The 21,495-nt window shown below is 46.0% G+C and overlaps 2 protein-coding genes, 1 long non-coding RNA gene and 1 other non-coding gene across 6 annotated transcripts; 1 reads left to right on the top strand and 3 right to left on the bottom strand.

Annotated features, from left to right (window-relative positions):
* Nucleotides 1–11,247: 11,247 nt before the first annotated feature.
* TRNAI-AAU lies at nt 11,248–11,321 on the bottom strand. Its single transcript has one exon. It is a non-coding gene; the product is annotated as a tRNA-Ile (tRNA).
* A 167-nt stretch (nt 11,322–11,488) lies between these two features.
* On the bottom strand, nt 11,489–13,944 carry LOC100833569 (GDP-L-galactose phosphorylase 1). Of its 3 annotated transcripts, none has more exons than XM_003567318.4 (7): nt 13,582–13,944; nt 13,089–13,207; nt 12,935–12,994; nt 12,611–12,853; nt 12,342–12,527; nt 12,017–12,265; nt 11,489–11,902 (listed from the first exon to the last, which is right to left on the bottom strand). In XM_003567318.4, exons 1-7 carry the CDS (start codon nt 13,679–13,681, stop codon nt 11,645–11,647), a joined length of 1,215 nt encoding a protein of 404 aa, XP_003567366.2. In that variant the 5' UTR covers nt 13,682–13,944; the 3' UTR covers nt 11,489–11,644. The 3 variants fall into 3 exon arrangements, with proteins under 3 accessions (XP_003567366.2, XP_014753869.1, XP_010232701.1); XM_014898383.2 differs by having other exon boundaries at nt 13,089–13,192; XM_010234399.3 differs by having other exon boundaries at nt 13,089–13,246; nt 13,582–13,938.
* A 213-nt stretch (nt 13,945–14,157) lies between these two features.
* On the top strand, nt 14,158–19,188 carry LOC100846188 (DNA repair protein recA homolog 3, mitochondrial). The gene is made up of 8 exons (XM_003564806.4): nt 14,158–14,424; nt 15,217–15,274; nt 15,554–15,771; nt 15,992–16,085; nt 16,690–16,862; nt 17,072–17,218; nt 17,979–18,113; nt 18,477–19,188. The coding sequence occupies exons 1-8, from the start codon at nt 14,353–14,355 to the stop codon at nt 18,867–18,869; spliced, it is 1,290 nt and encodes a 429-aa protein (XP_003564854.1). The 5' UTR covers nt 14,158–14,352; the 3' UTR covers nt 18,870–19,188.
* Nucleotides 19,008–20,268, bottom strand: LOC112271074. The gene is made up of 2 exons (XR_002963873.1): nt 19,945–20,268; nt 19,008–19,833 (listed from the first exon to the last, which is right to left on the bottom strand). It is a non-coding gene; the product is annotated as an uncharacterized LOC112271074 (long non-coding RNA).
* Between the last annotated feature and the right edge of the window lie 1,227 nt (nt 20,269–21,495).

Below are 21,495 nucleotides of genomic sequence, written 5' to 3'. Positions count from 1 at the left end.
GGCAGTGCTTCTGAATCCAGAACTTGAGAATATCCAGTGATCAGTGCATTGCTAAGTTGAGAACTTGAAGTGGTCAATGTATGTCCTCTTCTTCTTCTCTCTGTCTCTGCCACAGATGGTACCTTCTTTGAGGGGCTTCTAAAAACCTGTGTAATCACCCCATCATCATTTGGCACTAATACTTGATCATTGCTTTCTGTCAGATCAATAACCTCCATAATACCACCTCCATCTGAATCTGCTGTAATGACAGAATTTTGCTCTGGAAAATCTTCAATTTCTTCACTGCTATGGAAATCACTGCTTTCTACATTGTCCTGCTCGTAGTTGCTACCACCATTTGTGCTAGAATCTGGCTCATCAGTATTGCACTCCACATAGACATCAGCAACTCCTCCATCTGTTATGTTCTGAGACATCCTTAAGCATCCACTATCATCATGTAAAAAAAGCAAACCATATTTCAACTCCTTCCCAGGAAGATGCCAGCGGATTTTCAGGTTTTCTTTAACTGTAAAATGATCACCTAGATGCCCTTTCAGCTCTGGAAATGACATCTTGTCTCTCTCAATGACAGAAATTCCTTCATCCCCACCCACATAATGCAGTCGCTTTCCATGTCCGCTACCGATGAACTCCCCCCCAAAGTGAAACCTCATTGTTAACATTTTCGCAGGATCCATTGTGACACACGAGCCTACAATGCATAGGAATTTCATGTTTAGAATCGTATGTACAGCCGACCAGGTGCACAAAAATTCTACAAATCGCCCGCACATTAGCCCTAGTCGTTCGGAAAAAAAACCAATTTTATGGCGAGAAAACCCTAAAAACCAAACAAAAAAACGCTGATAATCCGACGCGAATCAACGAGGATCAGGTAAGGCACTTACTTTTATGTTCGCCCGTGCCTCGATCGTCTCGAATCGACGGCGATCATCCGCCGGTCGCCATTGCCGCTGTGAGATTTCGGTGGAGCACGAAGGGTCGCGGGAGTGAGAAAGAGGCGACGGCAACGAAGGGTTCAGGTGTTTAGATGGGCTGAAATTACTAATGGGCCGCGGGGGACCCACATGCAGAGCTGACTCGGCGAATCCCATGCCACGTCAAAATCCAGGCGCGTCCAAACGGCTTAAACCGGGATTAGGGGGTTAATTAACCGAGATTAGATTGATCAGGGTCCGAAAATCAGGGATTAAGAGATCAGGGTTTGATTCAGACGATCCATACGAGTTCAAGGTTTAAAATGGACTTTTCTCGTAGTAATATGTTTTACTAGTACGAGGAAAAGAATGTTCAAATACTCAGCTTTACGTTTACTGGTGGCTCCTCTACCTTTGGTCATGGCGTAGGATTCGTGTGGATATGGGGTAAGAGAATTTGGTCGTGGCATAAATCTATGGAACTCGGGTAGATCTAGGATCAGAGAATTCGGAACAGATTCCTGCAGCTGCTACTTCTTCTTCGACGACCCCAGGCCCGTCCACATGCGCACGTCCAAAAGGTCCATCGACATGTCTCAACTGCGATGCCACGGTGGTCCGGCCGGGGCTCCGGGCCACCAGGGGCGCAGCCTAGTGTGGGGTTTGGGGTTCAGTACGTATTTTGGTCGTGAAACGCGCGCCTTCATTAACACAACTGCTGCCTAGGCCTGGTAATGGTGCAGGACCCGCACCAAATTCAACCCACCCCAACAAATACTACCCGTATTAATCGGTCCAACCCCAGCCATAAATCTCGTCTGAGAATCCAGACCGCACCAGACCATTTATATTTTCCACCCACACCCGCACCAAACCATATGGAATACGTGGCCACCAGATCCGCGTAGGGAGGTTGCTGAGGGGCTGTTGCAGGATCCACGCACCGAAGGAACCGGAGGAAGAAATGCTAAAGGTCCGCCGTGTAGGCAGCCGGATCTGCGTGGAAGGGAGACGGCGGGGGTGAGCAGCTCAGCGGGGGATCTTGGATCGGGAGAGGAGCTGGCTCCGTGCCGCCGGATCTTCGTGGGAGAGGCGGCGAGATGGGCGTCGCCGCGTCGGCCTGAGGGAGCAGGGTGGTGCCGTGCTGGGAGTGGTGGGAGTGGTCGCCCGCCTGACCCGTTTTTTATTTCCATTTAGGATATCTTCAGGCGGGCTTGTTTGGTGCGGGTTCAAATGGATGGAAATAAAAAACGGGCTGGACTGGGCTGGTATCGGTACAAACGCGGTTTGGGCCGGTGCGGTCTGGTTTCACCCACCAGCGCCTCCACCCCCGACTGGTCGCCACTCTCCTCCAGATCCACCGCCCCCACCTCGCCCCCTCCGGCCACCACTCCCACCACGGCACCACCCTGCTCCCTCAGGCCGACGCGGCGACGCCCATCTCGTCGCCTCTCCCACGAAGATCCGACGGCACGGAGCCAGCTCCTCTCCCGATCCAAGATCCCCCGCTGAGCTGCTCACCCTTGCCGTCTCCCTTCCACGCAGATCCGGCTGCCTACACGGTGGACCTTTAGCATTTCTTCCTCCGGTTCCTTCGGTGCGTGGATCCTACAACAGCCCCTCAGCAACCTCCCTACGCGGATCCGGTGGCCACGTATTCCATATGGTTTGGTGCGGGTGTGGGTGGAAAATATAAATGGTCTGGTGCGGTCTGGATTCTCGGACGAGATTTGTGGTTGGGGTTGGACCGGTTAATACGGGTAGTATTTGTTGGTGTGGGTTGGATTTGGTGCGGGTCCTGCACCATTACCAGGCCTACCTGCCTGCGACCTCGAGCACATGCATTCATGCAATGGCAATTGGTGGTAGGCATGGGTGGCGTGGTACGGCTGAATTTCGACGAAACTGACCCAAAACACAAAAAAATTTAAAATATGGACTCCTGGCGAAACTATTTCACAAGCCTGACCCTTCGGTGTAGCGCCCGCATATTGGACGTTAACCTTGCACTATAACGTCTTTTGACCGGGCGTTGGACCGGTGCCAGCGTGGCGTCCCTGTCCAGCGTGGTGACGCCGGGGACCCATGGCAAGCCACGGCCGAACCGCTCGGGCCAGAGGCAGAAACACAGAAGGGTTCGGCCTTTTTCCTCTCTCGTAAGAACACAGCGGCGGTGGCAGTTCCTCCCCTCCAAATCTCTCCCCCGATTCGTCGATTTCTCCGTGGATTCCGGTCGCATTTGCTCCCACCAGGTATTCTCCTCCGATCCCCTCAGTTTGGTCCGCATTTTGCCCGAGAAATTTCGCTGTACGTTTAGGATATCTTATGGGATTTGGGGCAAACCCTAGTTTATGTACTTGGCCCAAGAATGTTTAGTCCGAATTATGGAATGGTATTTCGGGTGTCTAGTGTTTGGATATGTAGCACTTTCTTGTTGGATATATTTGGGGCAAACCCTAGTATATGTACTTGGCCCAAGAATGTTTGGTCCGAAGTATGGAATGGTATTTAGGGTGTCTAATATTTGGATATGTAGCACTTTTCTTGTTGGATATTAGTTAATCTCAGGGACGTTGATGGATGTTTTCCATTCTAATTATATTCTAGATGGCAAGAATTGCTCATGTTCATCACGTGGACAAAGAGGCATTTTTGGGAGGCAATGTAAAGGCAGACACGGAGGAGCGAGACTTGGTGTTCGATTTTAGTCCAACCTATGCCGAGCTATTGGAGGAAGTGAGGCTTGAGTTGAAATGGATGGACCCAAGCGACGCGGTAGAGTTGGAGGGAAGACACAATGTTGGGTATGGAGTGCACCTCCGTTGGAAGACAATGCGCATATCTTCCGAGCAACGTTGGGAGGCATACAAAGAGACGGTGGGCCAATCACAAGACAAAGCTCTAGAGATATTTGCTACAAGAAAGGCTATTCCAGATTTTCACATTGACCTGAACCGTAGTGCGGCTTCCCCTTCTTGCACAAGAAGTCCTGTCCGAACTGAGCCAAATGTTGAGGCCGATGTTGGCAAGACTACAATGAGTCGGCCTGAACCTGAAGAGACCCAACATGAAGAGGCGCAATCATCGAGCTTGATGACAGACGAACAACCTGAACCGTGGCTAGAGGAGAACGATGATATGCACGACAATAATGTAGGTGATTTGGAGGCATATTGTGAGCAAGAGGGCATGGACCGTGAAATCTCATTTAACCGAGTATTTGCATCGGATTCGGATGAAGATGGTCCGAAGGAAGAAGTTGATGAGGATGGGTTGACAGCCAAAGAAGCTAACGCTTTCAAGGTTGTAACTGGCCGGGATCCAAGTATACCATTGTTCTGTGATGTTAGCCTGGCGGATCAGGCCGTGGTTGACGGTGGCGAAGGGTTCGTGCTTGGACCTAGGCCAAGTTCCCATCAGGATGTGACACAAAGACAGTATGGCATTAAGGCTGGTTTGAGGTTCCGAACATTGCTGGAATTTAAGATGTGGATAAAGGAGTTCTCGGTCAAGCACCATCGATCATACAAGGTTGTCCACTCTAACAATAAGATTCGATACACGGTTAAGTGTACCGAAGATCGTTGTCCATGGATTGTCCATGCAAGGCCACGTAAACTAGGGTCCGAATGGTACATCGTGAGTTGTTGTGCAACTCATTTGTGCGATGGCAAGAACATAGATGACCCTATGGTCAAGAACGATAATAGACAGCTGACCTCAGAATTCATCGCTTATAGGCTTTCTAATTCCATCAAGTCACTTCCAATAATGCCCATTAAGTCGGTCATGGAGCTTGTCTATACTCTGTTCCATTACCGGGTGAAGTACGGGAAGGCATGGAAGGCGAAGCAAGCCGCATTCAAGACGTTGTATGGTGACTGGGAGGAAGCCTACAACCGTCTCCCAAGGTTGTTGGGTGCTATGATGCATACAAATCCGGGCATGGTTCATGTGGTCGAGCCTTTTGGCCAACGAACAAGGACTTACAAAGGTGCAACCGTGCGGATTTTTGGCCGTGCTTTCTGGGCTTTTGAACAATACATACAGGCTTTCCAGCACTGCAGGCCGGTGATATCTGTCAATGGCACCTTCTTGACCGGCCAATTCAAGGGCACAATGTTGGTCGCAATAAGTTGTGATGCGAACAACCGGTTGTTGCCTTTGGCTTTTGCATTGGTTTCAGCAGAGAACAACGATAATTAGGCATGGTTCATGGGTCTGCTTAGATCAAAAGTTATACCGCCACAAAGGGAAGTATGTGTCATATCAGATCGTCATCAAGGAATTTTGAACGCGGTGGAGGTTGACATTCCTGGCCATGCTCGATTGCACCATCGATGGTGCATGCGGCATTTTTGTGCCAACTTCTTTAGAGCATGTAGGAACAAGGAACTGACAGACCTTCTTCAAGAATCTTGCAAGGCTTACTCCGATCGGCGTTTCACAAACTTGATAAACACATTGCTCGCTTCACGGGACCTCAGCGCAGGGGGGCATGAATTCCTGATTAGGCACCTCGGTGATAGGTCGAAGTGGGCACGCGCTTTTGATGAAGGGGGCCGTAGGTACGATCAAATGACAAGTAACATGGCGGAATGCTTCAATAATGTGCTGAAGGGGGTCCGTGCATTGCCCGTTACGGCAATTGCTCAATACACTTTCGATAAGCTGAATGAGTACTTTCTGAAATATTCAGACGAAACCGCCAAGTAGATTCTAGGTACGTGGAATAAGCGTAATAGGCCTTACGAATACCCACCTAAGGTTGATCATTGGTTGACATATCAGTCACGGAAGGCGCACACTTTAAAGCTTGTATGCTTTGACAACGATCAAATGATTTACCAAGTAAACGAGCATGGAGGCAACACAAGCGATGGTGTGAAACATGGAGGCAGGAGTTTCGAGGTCTCGTTAACGAAATCCGAGTGCTCGTGCATGAGACCATCGTTGTTGCATCTCGCGTGCTCACATTTGCGGGCGGCGGCACGACTTAGAAATGTGAATGTTAACAATCCGCTGACCGTGAGGGAGTCCGAGTACTCGATCGAGATCACAAGGAAGACATGGGATCCTAGATTTCACCCATACTTTGACCAATCGCGGTGGCTTGAGTATCATGGAATTCAGATGTGGCCCGATCTAGAGATGAAGGTGGTTTCACGAGGTAGACGGAAAACCAAGCGTCTTAGGGGTGACATGGACGGATGGGGTGGTGGCGGCCGTCGAGAAATGGGCACAATATATTCGAGGAGCCTTCTGAAAGATCAAGGTGTGGAGATTGCAACGTGGAGGGACACAACACTAGAGGTTGCAGCAGCCAGCAATCTAGAAAATGATCAAAGAGGAATGCGGCAAGCACAAGCCAACATGGTGGCAACCAACAAGGTTCTGCCCAGCAAGCTCCATGCCGACAAGGGTTAGCCAACAAGGTACTGCCCAGCAAGCTCCAAGCCAACAAGGGGTTAGCCAACAAGGTACTGCCCAGCAAGCTCCAAGCCGACAAGGGGTTAGCCAACAAGGAAGTACACGAGATGGTTCTAGCCAACAAGGTCCTAGCGAAGGAGTTAGCCAACAAGGAAGTACACGAGATGATTCTAGCCAACAAGGAAGTACCCAATGGAGAGGTCGCCAACGAGGTACTCGTAGCCAACAAAGAGGGACACGAGGGAGACGTACATTTCAAGCTCCCAGGCAACAAGCAGTCAACCGGGGTGGTGGTATGATTGGATACCTATCAGGACCGTTTCCGTAAGAATTTTTTTATTCCACTACATATTTGTTTCCGTAATATATACATTATGATGCTACGTTACCAAAACTAACATATACGTTGCACATTTTGTAGGTATGGCCGGTACTCAACCTCCAAAGGCGCCACCTAAGTGGGACGATGAAGAGGAGGGGGACAAGGGTGAGAGGCCAGGGTGGTGGAAGGCAGCTGAGATGAAGGTGAAAGAGCAGGAAGCAAGGGAGAGGGAGATGGAAAGAATTAGAAAGCACAATGAGGAAGTTCAAGAGAATTCTCGAATGAGATTTGAGGCGCACATGTACAGTTGGAACCGGGAAATTTGGTTGAAGCAACAAGCTGAGCTTAGGAAGAAAGAACAAGTAAGGAAATTAACTGAGTCATGGAAAAGGTCTGAGAAAGAAGCCGCCAAGAAGAGGGAGAGGGAGGAGAAGGAATGGACGGAGAAGCCGGTTCGTGAGGCTAGTCGCGCAACGGCACTCGAGGAGGAAGCTGAGCTGAAGGAGAGGAAGAGGAAGGGAAAGGGTCCTTGTTCGACCCAATAGACTCTTGTTTAGCAGTTTAGTCCTTTCTCCTGAATCAACATTTCGTTCAGCAATGCCGTATGATGACCTTCATGTGAACATTACTTTAATGTCGAGAACTACGTATTAGAATTTGTAATCTGTATTGAACTATGAATTGTGATGCCCCATTTGATTCAGGACATTGTTGTTGAATTTGTAATTTGTATTGAACTATGTTATTTATATCATGCTGTTGCACTCAAACAACAGCACATTCTTGGAATTCTTTGTAAGTGATCACATAACGCCTAATGGTAGGCGCTATACGTACTAATTTTAGATAACAGAAGGTTCCACTAGCGTTTTGGTGGCCGAAATTTCTCTAAGTCAGCACATAACACCCAGACTGAGGGCGCTACACTTACCAGTTTAGCGCCCGGTGCTGAGGCGCTATAAATATTAATTTTAGGTAACAGAAGGTTCCAATAGCGTTTTGGTGGCCGAAATTTCTCTAAGTCGGCGCATAACGCCCAGCCTGAGGGCGCTACACTTAACAGTTTGGCGCCCGGTGCTGAGGCGCTATAAATATTAATTTTAGGTAACAGAAGGTTCCAGTAGGGTTTTGGTGGCCAAAATTTCTCCAAGTCCGGGAATGACGCCTAGAGTGAGGGCGCTACACGTACCAGGTTAGCGCCTGGTGCTGAGATGCTATACATATTAATTTTAGGTAACAGAAGGTTCCAGTAGTGTTTTGGTGGCCGAAATTTCTCTAAGTCAGAGAATAACGCCCAGCGTGAGGGCGCTACACGTACCAGGTTAGCGCCTGTTGCTGAGGCGCTATACATATTAATTTTAGATAACAGAAGGTGAGGGCGCTACACTTACCGTCGTGGCCACTCTTTCCTTCTCCCCCTTCTCTCGTATTCTTGGCGGCGACAACTGGGCGACCGGCGGCGATTGAGACGAAGGCGACGTAGGGGACGATGCCGTCTTGGCCAGATGGATGCAGCGGCAACAGCTACTCCTTCCTCGACCACTGCGGCCACTCGGACTCGAGCGACTCTGACGGAAGCGGCCGACGGGTTGAGGTAAGCCAATTCTAGGGTTTGCGAAATTTGGGGATTTTGTCTTGCTTTGTGAGATTTGACTTTAAATCTTGTGTTGGGGAGTAGGAGGGATGGCCAGATAGGATTAGGGATCCGGACTACAATGGGAAGGAGACCACAATGGAGATGAAGTGTTGGTGTGAGCTTCCTGTTTGCCGATACGTTGCTTTCGAAGGGATGAATTTGGGACGGAAATTCCTTGGGTGCCCACTCGAGGTGAATCTGATAGCTTGTTCACCTTATTTGTGATTTCTTTGTAATTGTATAATTTTGTTATTTGATTTGAGAAATGTTGTCTGCAGCATGAAAAGAGATGCGCATTTGTTCGTTGGGTTGATCATGTGTGGTGTCCTCGGCTGAAAAGGAGTATTCAGCAGCTGTGGTGGATGCTCCAGGAGAAGGACTTAGAGAAGGAAAATGCAATCTGGGATGGAAAGGATGAGATTTCAGCATTGAAGTGCTCTATGGACGAAGAGAAGATGAAGATGCAGATGGATGAGGCTGCCCTTTTAATTGCTTTGGAAGCTAGAAATGCAATTCTGATGCAGAGGATGAGAGCTCAAGTGTATAAGTACAAAATGTGGTGCTCTGTTGCATTTGGTGTTGCAGGCTGTTTTGTTGCTGCATTTGTTGGGTTTATGTTAAAGCACCCTTAGTGTGCTTGTAATTTGTGATATATCGTGTCAATCTGGAGGCTTGTTAGGACCTAAATGCCTCTCAGATCTGATGTTTCATGTAATGGTGGCTATCAGTACAATGAACCATGTGTATTTTGAAATTTAGTGCAATGCGATGACTGTGGTTTGGCATGAAGTTCATTTATTTGCTCTGGACAAAGTTCATTTAAAATATGTTTGCTCTGAATAACGCCTAGTGTGAGGGCGCTACACTTACCAGGATAGCGCCTGGTGTTGAGGCACTATACATATTAATTATACATAACATAAAGTTTCAGTAGCGTTTTGGTGGCTGAAATTTCTCTAACTCGGGGCATAACGCCTAGTGTGAGGGCGCTACACTTACCAGGATAGCGCCTGGTGTTGAAGCGCTATAAATATTAATTATACATAACAGAAAGTTCCGGTATAACAGTTCTACTAGCTGTACAGAATAACAGTTCACATAACAGAATGTGCCATGTATACATTAACAGAAAAAGTGATTCTTGCATTGCACCAGAGCACACCAAATAGATACGAAACTAGCACCAGAGCAACAAATAGAGTTATAACAGTTCAACTAGTCTGAGAGCACACCAAATAGAGTTCACAAAACAGATGTAGTTCACAAAACAGAGCATTTACAACAAGCATGACAGTTATCTAAAAACACATCTACTTCCTAGACCCTCTTCCTCTCTTCGTAGCCAACTTCTTCCTCCGTCGGGGTGGTTCCGCGTCCTGATCATCTTCATGTACCTCTTCCTCTCCTTCTTGCTCTTCTTCGGAGATGCCCCTCATCCGTCTCCTTGTACATGAGCTAAAATTAGCTTCCTCTGCCGCTTCCTCATCTTCACTGTCGGAATGAACGACCACCTTCTTGTTTTTCGTCAAATAATCCGATGGTGTTCGTAAGGACTGTAACCAAGTCAGTCTTGTTGTGCCATTTGCAGTTTATAAGATATACCAACTCATGAACTTCCATTTGAGTCTACAACTTACTGCCTAACTTCCCATTGCCATAAAGAAATGGAATAATAATATATTAGAAAGTGCAGCTGATTTACGTCCGTGGAGTTCTCCACAAGCCCCTTTTGAAGGGGGAGGAATTGTGTCATACTGATATGATTTTTTGTGTGCATATGCCCAGAGGTGGCTAATACTCTTATCTTGACTGTTCATGAGTAGGTGCTGGATTTTATTTGAATGCCACAAATGAGAAGTGGAAAAAATGGCGCATGTATGACTATGTTTAAGTGATAACTTTGAACAGCTTAACACTTCCAGGACATCAATTTTCGGACATTCAATGGGAGGGCATGGTGCACTGACTATCTACTTGAAAAACACTGACAAATACAAGGCACTGACTATCTCCTTACCAACACCAAACAGAAGTGTTTGTTCATGATGACCTTCTAGCCGGATCCTAACATGTCATTTTGTTGAAAATTGTGATTCTAGCCGGATCCTAACCCTCGAACCCTAAATGTACAGCGAAATTTCTCGGGCAAAATGTGGACCAAACTGAGGGGATCGGAGGAGAATACCTGAGGGGAGCAAATGCGACCGGAATCCACGGAGAAATCGACGAATCGGGGGAAAGATTTAGAGAGGAGGAACCGCCGCCGCCGCTGTGTTCTTACGGGAGAGGAAAAGGGCCGAACCCTTATGTGTTTCCGCCTCTGGCCCGAGCGGTTCGGCCGCTTTATGATGCGGGGGTATAGCGCCGGGTGAGAAGGCGCTAAACTACTCGTATAGCGCCCGTGGACGAGACGTTATAGTGGCTTGCCGTGGGTCCCCGGCGTCGGCACGCTGGCACCGGTCCAACGCCGGTCAAAAGGCGTTATAGTGCAAGGTTAACGCCCAGTATGCGGGCGCTACATAAAAGGGTCAGGCTTATGAAATAATTTGGCCAGGAGTCTATATTTCAAATTTCTTTTTTCTTTGTGTTTTGAGTCAGTTTTGTGGAAATCTAGCGTGGTACAGTGACCTCCATTGACGACTTCAGCCAGCGCTACCGGTTGGCTGCTTTGAGCTTGGTTGGGCAGACTGTGCCGTGCCCCGATCGCTTGGATGACTTCCGTTTCGGGGCAGCAGGAGGAATCTGCTATAGTACCTGAATTCTCCGGTAGAGTGGAGTCACTAGACCCATCGTGCAGCTGCGTGCTACTGGGCCAGAGGCCTGGCGCTCATGTCCTCGTCCGCATTGATTCGTTCGCTGCCACAGAAATAATTGACTGTGGCAGGTCTTTGTTTGCCCGTGAAAGAAAGAAAAAAACAGCGTACTGAAAAATAATTTGGCCCATGCAGGTCTCGAACCTGCGACCTTCGCGTTATTAGCACGACGCTCTAACCAGCTGAGCTAATGGGCCAGATGTTACAGAATACAAAATTAACCTATATATCAAAACTGTCCTAATTGGAAGCATAGAGCTCGACACGACAGGGACGTGTGGAGCACAGGCAATGCACCATGAAAGGTTATTGTATCCGAAATTTCGAAAAGACTACGAGACTACGGTTATTCAGCTTCCAAGGCTGAGGAACATTTGTGCAATTTAGCGCCGACTTCCACCGAAACACAATTCTCAACAAGGATAAAACTGATGACTATCATAACAGAGGCATATGCTCAACGGAAATCTGACAGCATATTTGTACCAACTTAGCTCACCCAACATTACTGATCAGTATCTTAAAACGGTTTGATGTCTACTCTTTGAGGACTTGCACTGGCTAGGAACTCCAAGACGCAGCTCTTCAGCTCCTGGAATTCTGCTCCAGACAGAGTCGCTTCAACCAAAAATCTGCACAAGGTTGCCTCAGATGCGTCGTCATAGTCTTTCCTCCTCTTCAGCACCAGATGGCCGCTGAGCTCCCAGACTGCCGGATTGATCCTCATGTCAAGGAATTCCTGGCTTGCCTTCCCAAGGGCCTGCTTCTCCGCGTAGCACTGGTCGATCCATCGTTTTGGAGGGAGATAATTGCTAAGTTGTTAATCCATTTCTAGATCATGAAAAACTGTTCAGAGCTTGCAAAGCTGAGGTTTGGATTTGTAGTACTGTACCTGCGGTAGAAGGAAAACTCTCTTGGCAGATTCAGAGATAAGGACATTGAAAGGTCGATTATTATCTTGCATAAATGTACAGGCATTTGAGACCACATATGATAAATCCTCCAGGCTCACTTCACCTTCAAACACAAAGCCACTTACTGGGTACTGAACTAGCTCAGAAATGCTGACACCATTCTTTAGGACTGTGAGTTTCTCTTTAGGTGCCTTTTCGACTGGATATTTCACTTCAAGATAGTATGCCTGACAAGCAATACTGAGTACTAGTGAGAGGAGAGCATAAGACAAAGGTTAGTAGAGAAGTTGTAGTATGATTAACCTGGAAGTGGATGTGATTGATAGTTGCAAAGCCACCCAGACTGTTATAGCCAACTCTGAAGAAGGGATTCCTTGCCTCCCTTGCGACATACATGGCCAGTAAGAGGTTCTCTTGATCAACCCTTTGAGGCAAGCATTCCAGGATTCGAGGGATCAAAAGCACATGACAGTACCCAATTGGGCTCACCTGTAAAACAGATGTGTAAACAATAAAGCACTTACTAATTCTCTAGAGGTAGAAATAACAGTGAGAAATGGAGACAGACTAACATTGATCAAAATGCTGCTAGGAGAAGCCAAAACAGTGGGAGGAGCACCATCAAAATAACGGTCAGACTCATCCTCAGTTTCATGGAATGTGAAGATCACTTCCTCTGGTCTAACTTTTGTGAAATTGAACTTCCCACTGTCAAATGGCTGGAGGACTTGGTTCATTCCAAATTCAGTTGGTCTCTTCTTCTGGTCACGCCCCTCAATCAATGTTGCCACGAAATTGTGTTCTCCAGGTAGCACCTGTTAACATGATGGTAGGCATTTTAGCTAGAACAAAATCAGAAAACTGTCACTACGGCTAATAAGAGATGAATGTAAAACCTTGGTCTCACAAGCCGTGATGTCGTGGTGAAACAATCCCCTCGCCTTGCAATTATCCCACTGCAAACAATCATTTGTCACGTTCCAATACATTCAGCTTTAATTCCATTTTAGTACTAATTGACACCATATAGAGGTGCAATTTACTACTTACCTGTTTAAAAAGTTTGCGGAGGAATGGCGATAAATTTGGATCATGCTCCTCCCGGTCCTCCACAGCAAACGAATAAGTCGAGTCAACAGCCTTGCTACCCATGCCTGCTTTTGTTTCAACTGCCAGCAGTGTCAAACCACACAAACATCACAAACTCCCTGCAGTATACGAAACAATGGTAACAAGTTCCAGAGCTAATTGTTTCAACTTCCACAGCGTTCAGCAGTATTCCAATTCAAGTAAAGTAAACTGCAATAATACTGTGGCGAAGACAGCTCTAGCCCAAGAATCAAAGTTAGATTATTCCACTCCACAACCGGGCAGCATTGGGGTTTATCTCAATTCAGAGTTTCAAAAGCAATTGAATTATCCATCATGGTAAAAATAAAACTCAGTTCGAGCGTCCATCGTATCTAGATCATGGAGTACTACTTGACTAAGAGCACAAAAACAAAATAGAAATTTCAGAAGAAAAAAAGAGAGCTCGAAATACCTCGGAAACGCCGTAGCAGGATGCTGCTCATGCGAATTCGCGATGCCGCGGTAGCAGCCGGCGTCAGAGCGAGCGGGATGAGAAGGGGAGATGTGGGCATCGAAAATGTCTCCCCCCTGCCCCTCGGCTCTTGCTGGGTACGAACACAGGCGGCAATGGCGGGATCTCACCCAAAGTAATCCTCTCCGCACCGGGGGACTGGAGCAGAAGCTTTGGGGTGCCGTCCTGGCGCGCTTGCGGCTTGCTTGAAAGGGTGGGCTGTGGGCGGATCCCACGCGGAGAAGGAGAGGAGAGAAGCTGCATCTTGCTTGAAACCTGGGGACGAAGAGGAGACGGTGTGAGTGTGACGAACGACAAGGCCGCGAGGGGGGCGAAGGTGCCGGGCCGGGCCGTATTGGTCAGTTTAGCTCCCTCCTGCTTTTATTGGGCCTACGTTTGCTCCCCTCGAAAATAAAAGCCGGGCTGTTTGTTGGCCCACGGAAAGTAGTCAAACTACGAGAAAAGGACACACACCGGTCGTAGGTCGTTCCTTGACACAGAAAAGTGGGTCCCCCGTCGGTCGAGGGAGCCAGGGTTCCATGGTGCTGGCTAGTGGGCCACACGCTCGCTCCCCTCTTCCCGGCGCCCGAGAACGGGGAGAGAGACCGGAGGCGCAAAACGGGGTGGAAGCGGCCGAAAATATAAGCGCAAAACCCTAAACCCTAGTCCCCTTCCATCTTCTCCACGCGGCTCCAGGGGGTCGGAGACGAAGCCGCAATCGCCGCCGACGCCATGGCGACCCTCCTGAGGCGCGCGTCGGTACGGCGCGCCATCGCCGCCGTCGCCTCTTCCCCCTGCCCTGAGGTTGAAACCGTCTGTTCTCTCCACTGTTTTTTGAACGTTCTGTGTGCGTGTATGTGTTTTGGGGGTAGGGAGAAGGGCGGAGTGGTCGGAGTGTTGAGCTTTAAATGCTTCTGCTATACTGATCGGAAGTTAGAACACCTATTTCTTTTCTTTTTTCTTTTTTTGGCGGGTGGTTAGAACCCCTATTTCAGTTTGATATGAGTATGAAATCGTTCCTTTTGGGCCTCTAATTTCTCCAATTTTTTTCAATCTCGTTTCCGGCTGTGCAAACCTGCGTCAGCTTGCTATATTTCGTTAAATGGCGTCTTTTAATCATTTTAGTAGATCCATTCGTGAAGTTATCATCCCCTGTTTTGCATGGCGAGCCTAAAATCACAAACGCTTACTCTGGTCATATATTATTTGCTTAATTTAAATTGACATGTGACTGAATGCTGAAAATACCTTGACTGCCATTCCATCGCTAGATAAGTCCTGCACAACATTGCAGGTTGCAACCGTGTTATTGGCCTGAAGAGTTGTTTGCAGCGGTTTTACTGTATGATGGTTTGCATTAGGGAAGAAATGAGTCACATGCAATAGGATTTAAAGTAGTACTAAATTTGTTGCATACATTAGGATTCAAATGTAGTACTGCAAGAAATGTGATAGTGCACTAGAGTTCCTTACTAGTGAGTTATAAAAGGATGCTGATTGGTGGTACAATTTCATATGAACCAATGGTATGCAAACAGTTGAAGTGTCGAAAACTGATATGCCGTTGCTATGCTAATATGGTAATGTTTCTTGCAGAGCTATAGGCAGGTGATCTGTGGCTCAACTTTTCATTGCCGAGATTTCGCATCTAAAGGTTACAAACATCATTCTTATGTTTGTCTTTTACGTTGTATACTGAGTATTGCAGAATTGCAGTGTTTGGTTTTATTGATATCTGCTTAGTCTTATTGTTCTTATTGTTATTTGCACTGACATATAACATCAAGAAAATTAAGCTCCGCCAGTGCCTGCATGCAACTGTACACTTATGTAATTTAACTGCTTTATTTGTTCTTTTCCTCCAATTATTTTTCAGTTGTACTGGTAATACATACCAAATAATTTACTGATTCTAGTCTTACTGTATGCTTAGCCAAAAAGAAGACAAAGTCAAGTGGCACTGACTCTGGTGAGGAGAATATGTCAAAAAAGGACTTGGCCTTACATCAGGCCATCGATCAAATAACATCTTCGTTTGGGAAGGGAGCAATAATGTGGCTTGGCCGCTCTGAAGGTCATAGAGAAGTACCTGTTGTCTCTACTGGGTCTTTCTCTTTGGACCTGGCACTGGGAATTGGTGGCCTTCCAAAGGTATGCATCGAAATAGCGTTACAGAATGCCTTCTAAGTGAAGTTCTTCTTTGTTCATGTGGGTTATTTGCATTGCAATTTGCAATCTGTGTAGTACCACAAAAAGATCTTTCCACGTTTAGCTTTAGTCAGTAGTCAAGTAAAACTATGACCCAAAATAGGTGTTATGTTGCAGTGACGTATTTTGTATTGTAAAACTGGCATGCCATTATTCTTTGTAGGGACGTGTTGTAGAGGTGTATGGCCCAGAGGCTTCAGGCAAGACAACTCTTGCTCTCCATGTTATTGCAGAAGCACAAAAGCATGGCGGTGGCGGTAATACCAAAAACTTTGAACTGACCTCCGATTCGGTTTCATCTTCTGCTTTTCTTTGTTCTAGCAATTCGCTATTTCCTACCAGAGGAAAGTAGACATTCTCCTGTATTATCCTTCAATGTAACTGGATTTTGTAGTATCTAATATGCCCCTAAAAGGTCTGATGAGATGGGGAATTGGTGATATTTCCGTACAGCTACTTTTTGATGTAACATCCATCAATAACCTGCAACTTTTTTTTAACAGCAATAACTTGCAACTGTTTATTTCTCACTGTTTCCTTAAAAAAAACTGCAATTTGCCTATTGAAAACCAACTCCAGACTATTTCAACCATAGAGGGTTAATCCATGTTGTTTTTTATTGTGGAGATATGATATGATGAGTGGGTTGTTATGTTTAGAACATGAATGAGAAGAAAAGCCGGTTTATCTGTAGAGAGTGGAATATGAAGATAAGTCAACCATGGATGGCAACCCTCTCTTAATCCAGATTTACCTTGTTGAAGGAGTTTAAATCTTAAGTTAAGGGCACTTGAGTTTCTAGTTGTAGTCCTGTGGTTTTGAATTTCTATTCTTAGTGTTTTTTGTTTGCCTTGTTTCTAGGTTATTGTGCATTTATAGATGCAGAGCATGCTTTGGATCCATCTTTGGCAGAATCCATCGGTGTTGACACCAGTAATTTACTTCTCTCTCAGCCAGACTCTGCTGAGCAAGCACTCAGTCTTGTAGACACACTGATTCGAAGTGGCTCTGTTGATGTTGTTGTTGTTGACAGTGTAAGATCTTGACCATCTAGCTGCCTCTCGCATCTGATATTCTCTTTCTGGGCAGAGCTAGTTTCTGTTTCATCAGTAGTACACCTTCTCTCAAATATATAACAACACTGTCGGATTAGTATTTTCAACAAGCTACTCAATCTTACTAAACAAAAAGCTTCCTTTGTTTGAGGAGTTATCTACACTGCTCATCTTATTCTATGGCGCAGGTAGCAGCTCTCGTCCCTAAGACTGAGCTTGATGGAGAGATGGGTGATGCACATGTGGCTCTCCAGGCTAGACTGATGAGCCAAGCTCTTCGCAAACTGAGCCATTCTCTTTCACTTTCCCAGACAATTTTGCTATTTATTAATCAGGTACTAATTATATGGCCTTTTATTGGAGGCGTTTTATTTGCTTTATGTCAGCTCAGATTTCCTTTTCTGTTGGTGAGTGAAGCATCAAATCAATAAGCCTTGAGATAGCCATATTTAAAATTTAGTCAAGGGTATAATTAGCCGAAAACTTCAGAATTACATTCAGCTAAAGGTAGAAAGGGATGTTCTTCTGAAGATTTCAATCCATTTGTATAGCAACAATTCTTGATCTCCGTATTCTTTGAGTGTGACCCATTTAACATGCCATTCACCTTTTTTTCCCATACGATCTGCTGATCGGGTTCCATTATATAGCATAACGGAACAAGGTTTTGAACGCCGCTTTTAGCAAGTAAGTCCCCAGCTGCAAACAGTCTGGAACGCACACCAAGTTTTAAACAGAAGCAAAATAACAGGAATTACATTGTTTATAACAAACGCTACAAAGGAGCGCTACCGCCTGTGGTCATCAAAATCTTGCCAACACCAGTCTCATTTTTGCCGATGCCTTGTTGTTCCCAGCCTTCCTTGTCTGACTTTCTGGGATCTTGAGAAGTCCTCATCTAGCTTCAGGGTTCATGCGAGCAAACATCACCAGTCACATGCCATTCACATACGTTGTATCATCATTATTATAGAAATAACTGTATCCTGTTTCTGTTCAGAAGATTTCTCTGTTTTGGACCCAATTTAACCTCTTCAGTCTTTTCACCTTCACATATTTTGGAATTTTTAATCTATTTCCTTGAACACTTTATAGATCAGGGCTAAGGTAAGCACATTTGGAGGATTTGGAGGACCAACGGAGGTCACTTCTGGTGGAAATGCCCTTAAATTTTATGCCTCTGTTCGCTTGAACATCAGGCGTGTTGGTTTGGTAAAGAAAGGCGAAGAGGTAATTTACTGAGTATCCTTAACATTTACCAAATCATATCTGTAATATTTGCCTGATTTAGAAAATGGGCTGATTCTCAACACATGGATGTCCATGTTCACAACACGACTTTTTTACTGGGATGGCCATATCTGCCTGAGACATGTTTGATTGTATCTTCTTATACTGAACCACTGTTAGTCATGCAATACATGCAACTATCAGGGGCTTGCATTTGCTGTCATTGCAGTGAATTAAATATTAAGCCATGTGATTTTATCAGTGGGTGAATTGACATAACTGGCCTTACAGATTACCTTCGTCATAAACATGAAGCTTATTTAGCAAGGTTTTGAAAATAACAATGATGACTTCTGTTTGCAGACTATTGGCAGTCAGGTTAATGTCAAAATTGTGAAAAACAAGCATGCCCCACCGTTCAGGACTGCGCAATTTGAACTAGAATTTGGAAAAGGGATATCCCGCAGCTCAGAGCTTGTTGAACTTGGGTTGAAGCACAAGCTTGTTAAAAAGACTGGGGGTGCATATTATTCTTTCAACGAAAAGGCATTTCATGGTAAAGATGCCCTTAAATCTTTCCTAACTGGAAATGAGAGTATTGCAAAAGAACTGGAGATGGAGTTAAGGAGATTGATTGAAACTGAAGCACCTATTAAGCAGGAGGCTGAAGACGATTTACTGAGTGACTTGCCTGAAGAGACTGTCAGATCTGATACATCGTCAGAAGAGGATCTGGCAGCTGTAATCGAAGCTTAACCAGTAATGATAATTCAGCTAGGAGCGACACTTGCAGGGCAATTAGTTTTGGATCTCCAGCCTTCGGTTATCACTGGGAAATGTGACAGGATGCTCAGGAGGCCAAGTTATGATGGTTGTTTAGACTTGACATTTTGGGAGTCAGGGATTCAGTAGCATGTAATGATGTATATGTGTTGCATATCTTAACGATTCCTCGTGTAAGTTAAGTCCAACCGAGCCTGAGCCACCCTCAAGAGCAGCCCATTAGCAGCTTTTTGCTGGAAAGAACTTAAGCCCAGCGAATTCGTTCTAAATTTAAATCTCCTTCTATACCTCAGGCTTACTTGAGAGCAATTGCTTTCTTTTAAAGAAGAAAGTTATCAGTGTTCACATTGTTCCATCTTTTTTGTGAGGATTTTCCTTTTGAGGGATTGCAAGGATGTAGAGTCTTTTCCCTTGTCTTGCCAAAAAAAAAAATTGGAGTGGCACTATCTATGGCATGGGTTCTTGCTTCCTCAGTTGTGGCTAGTTGGCTACGTGGGCGTCATCGCATCCAATGACTCCTTGCCAGTACCAAAACTTTTTGTTCGTTGTGGTGTTAAAAGGCTCGAGTCTGGGTACCTGATGACCTTTTCCTTTTTATGCAAGACCAAAAGAAAGATAAGGTACTCTCCACCCTCCCAATTGATCATATCTTTCTCCCTCTCGGTCATTGGATAACAATTTTCTTTAGCAAGTCAAACAACTCTAATGAATGCTTCTATATGAGTAGTATCAGTATCATTCATTAAGGTTAGATGGCAATAACAATGCTTTTCTATTGAGCCCATGTGCACTATCTAATTAGCCACCACTCTTGTACTGGTACACCCAACTGTTCTTTGACCACCACTAAATATCTGATGGTAGTTCTCTTCCTGAATGAATGCCAGCACTAATTGGGATAACCAACGATTCCTAGAGCATATACCTGTGCGCTCCCCTGCAACGTAAATCCACATCTAATGAAATAAAGGATCTATACTATACTACTTGCCACGCAACCCAACCAAAATGTTCTTGGCAGTATGAACTATGAAGCCAACCATCTGACCTTATCCTTACTGATTCCCATGTTCGCCGTCACTGCCATCCATCTCCGGTGTCAACTCAAGTGTCAACCACCTCTCACCAAGTCACCAATGCGATATCTGTATGGCTCGCCTTATGCTTGGCTCCCAGATGCGGTGCACCTGGAGCCCGGCCGGAGCTATCAGTTGAGGTGCTCTTGGTCTCTGCACTCGCCTCCATCAAGAAGTGCTCCAGGCCGTGCAGAACCCCAGAGAGAGAGAGGGGAACACTGCCATATGCTCCTCACATGGAGCTTTTACAATAACTAACTAGCTTGCCTCTCTTTGGGACTTGATTGACCAGAGGGGAGGCACCGGCCGTACTACGTGTGATGATGCTGTCATCCCAGCAAGTTTTATTTACACTTACAACCAAGTAAACGCCAGTTAGTGGTGACATGCTTTTAATTAGTCGCTAGACTCTGTCTTGGGGTTCCAGAAAAATTGGCCTGGGACTGCGTGTGTACGAAAGGTGCCAAACTTGTACTTCCTTGATCCTATTCTTAACTCAAATTTGTCAAATATAAATGTATCTATTCTTAAAAAACGTCTAGATACATAGATATATGTAATATTTCGACAACAATTTAGAATTGGGGGAGTACTGTTTTGCGTGCGTACGTGCAGATTCCCTCTCCTGGCTATGCCGATGCCGAACTAGAGTGTGCCATGTTTTTTATGCTATTGACGGAGTACTTCATTTTGTTTTGTTTTTGCAAGACAAGGGAAAAGCCATGCATCTTAATTGAACTGGCCAGCCGTTTGTTTGGCTCGATCGTTCCAGCAGTTTTTGCTGGCTGTCACGCGATGGAGTATGGAGAAGTGACTAGTGAGACGCGATGGAGTATGGAGAAGTGACTAGTGAGAGGTGGTACTAGACGTTGACACGCACATAGTGTCATGTAGCACCTCCATATGTGTGTCCTTGCACGCGCTTGCACGGCCCTGAATCTGTGGAAGGGAACCCATGACACGTAAAAAGTCGAATATTGCTGCCACGATTACCTCTGATAGAAAGTTACTTGATACGGAGGGAGTATTAATTAGCAGATCTCTGGAACTCGATCTAGGGCGTCGATCGCCACGTTACGCGAACGTGAGTCCCGAAACCGATCGACACGGGCAGCTATAGCTGAAAGCGCAGCGGCAAGGGGTCCATTTCGTTGATCAGTAGACTTGATCGACGATGGCCGATGGGATGGAGATTGATCAGTCTCTAACCGCCGGAAATAAATAGGCCAACACGGGCACACGGCCGAGTTAAGTCGACGACGGAGCCAGGAGCCCTCTGACAGCACCCACTCTACAAATCGACGGTGCTCTAAAAGCCTCTGGTATGACTAGTATCTGACTGTACCCAAAATTGCAAATCAGTTTGACCAAACAGAAAGCCAGCTATACTAGACGAGTCAGCATTAATTAAGCCCGCCCGGGGATTAATTTAGGCCCCTCTTGACTCCTCCTAGGTTTTGATTACCAGATCGATTGGATTAATAATGATGATCGCTAATTATGCTTTGAAGGCGATGGGAGTC

This window comes from Brachypodium distachyon, chromosome 2 (assembly GCF_000005505.3).
Source record: "Brachypodium distachyon strain Bd21 chromosome 2, Brachypodium_distachyon_v3.0, whole genome shotgun sequence".
Lineage (NCBI taxonomy): Eukaryota > Viridiplantae > Streptophyta > Magnoliopsida > Poales > Poaceae > Brachypodium > Brachypodium distachyon.
The sequence above is the reverse complement of the archived record's forward strand: the minus strand, read 5'-3'. Positions and strand labels throughout refer to the sequence as shown.

Coding starts and splice junctions, on each gene's coding strand:
- LOC100833569 (XM_003567318.4), bottom strand. CDS start 13,681: ATGCCCACATCTCCCCTTCTCATCCCGCTCGCTCTGACGCCGGCTGCT. Junction 12,854..12,934: donor TCACGGCTTGTGAGACCAAG/GTTTTACATTCA, acceptor TCATGTTAACAG/GTGCTACCTGGAGAACACAA. Junction 12,266..12,341: donor TCAATCACATCCACTTCCAG/GTTAATCATACT, acceptor ATTGCTTGTCAG/GCATACTATCTTGAAGTGAA.
- LOC100846188 (XM_003564806.4), top strand. CDS start 14,353: ATGGCGACCCTCCTGAGGCGCGCGTCGGTACGGCGCGCCATCGCCGCC. Junction 16,086..16,689: donor ACAAAAGCATGGCGGTGGCG/GTAATACCAAAA, acceptor CCTTGTTTCTAG/GTTATTGTGCATTTATAGAT. Junction 16,863..17,071: donor ATGTTGTTGTTGTTGACAGT/GTAAGATCTTGA, acceptor TCTATGGCGCAG/GTAGCAGCTCTCGTCCCTAA.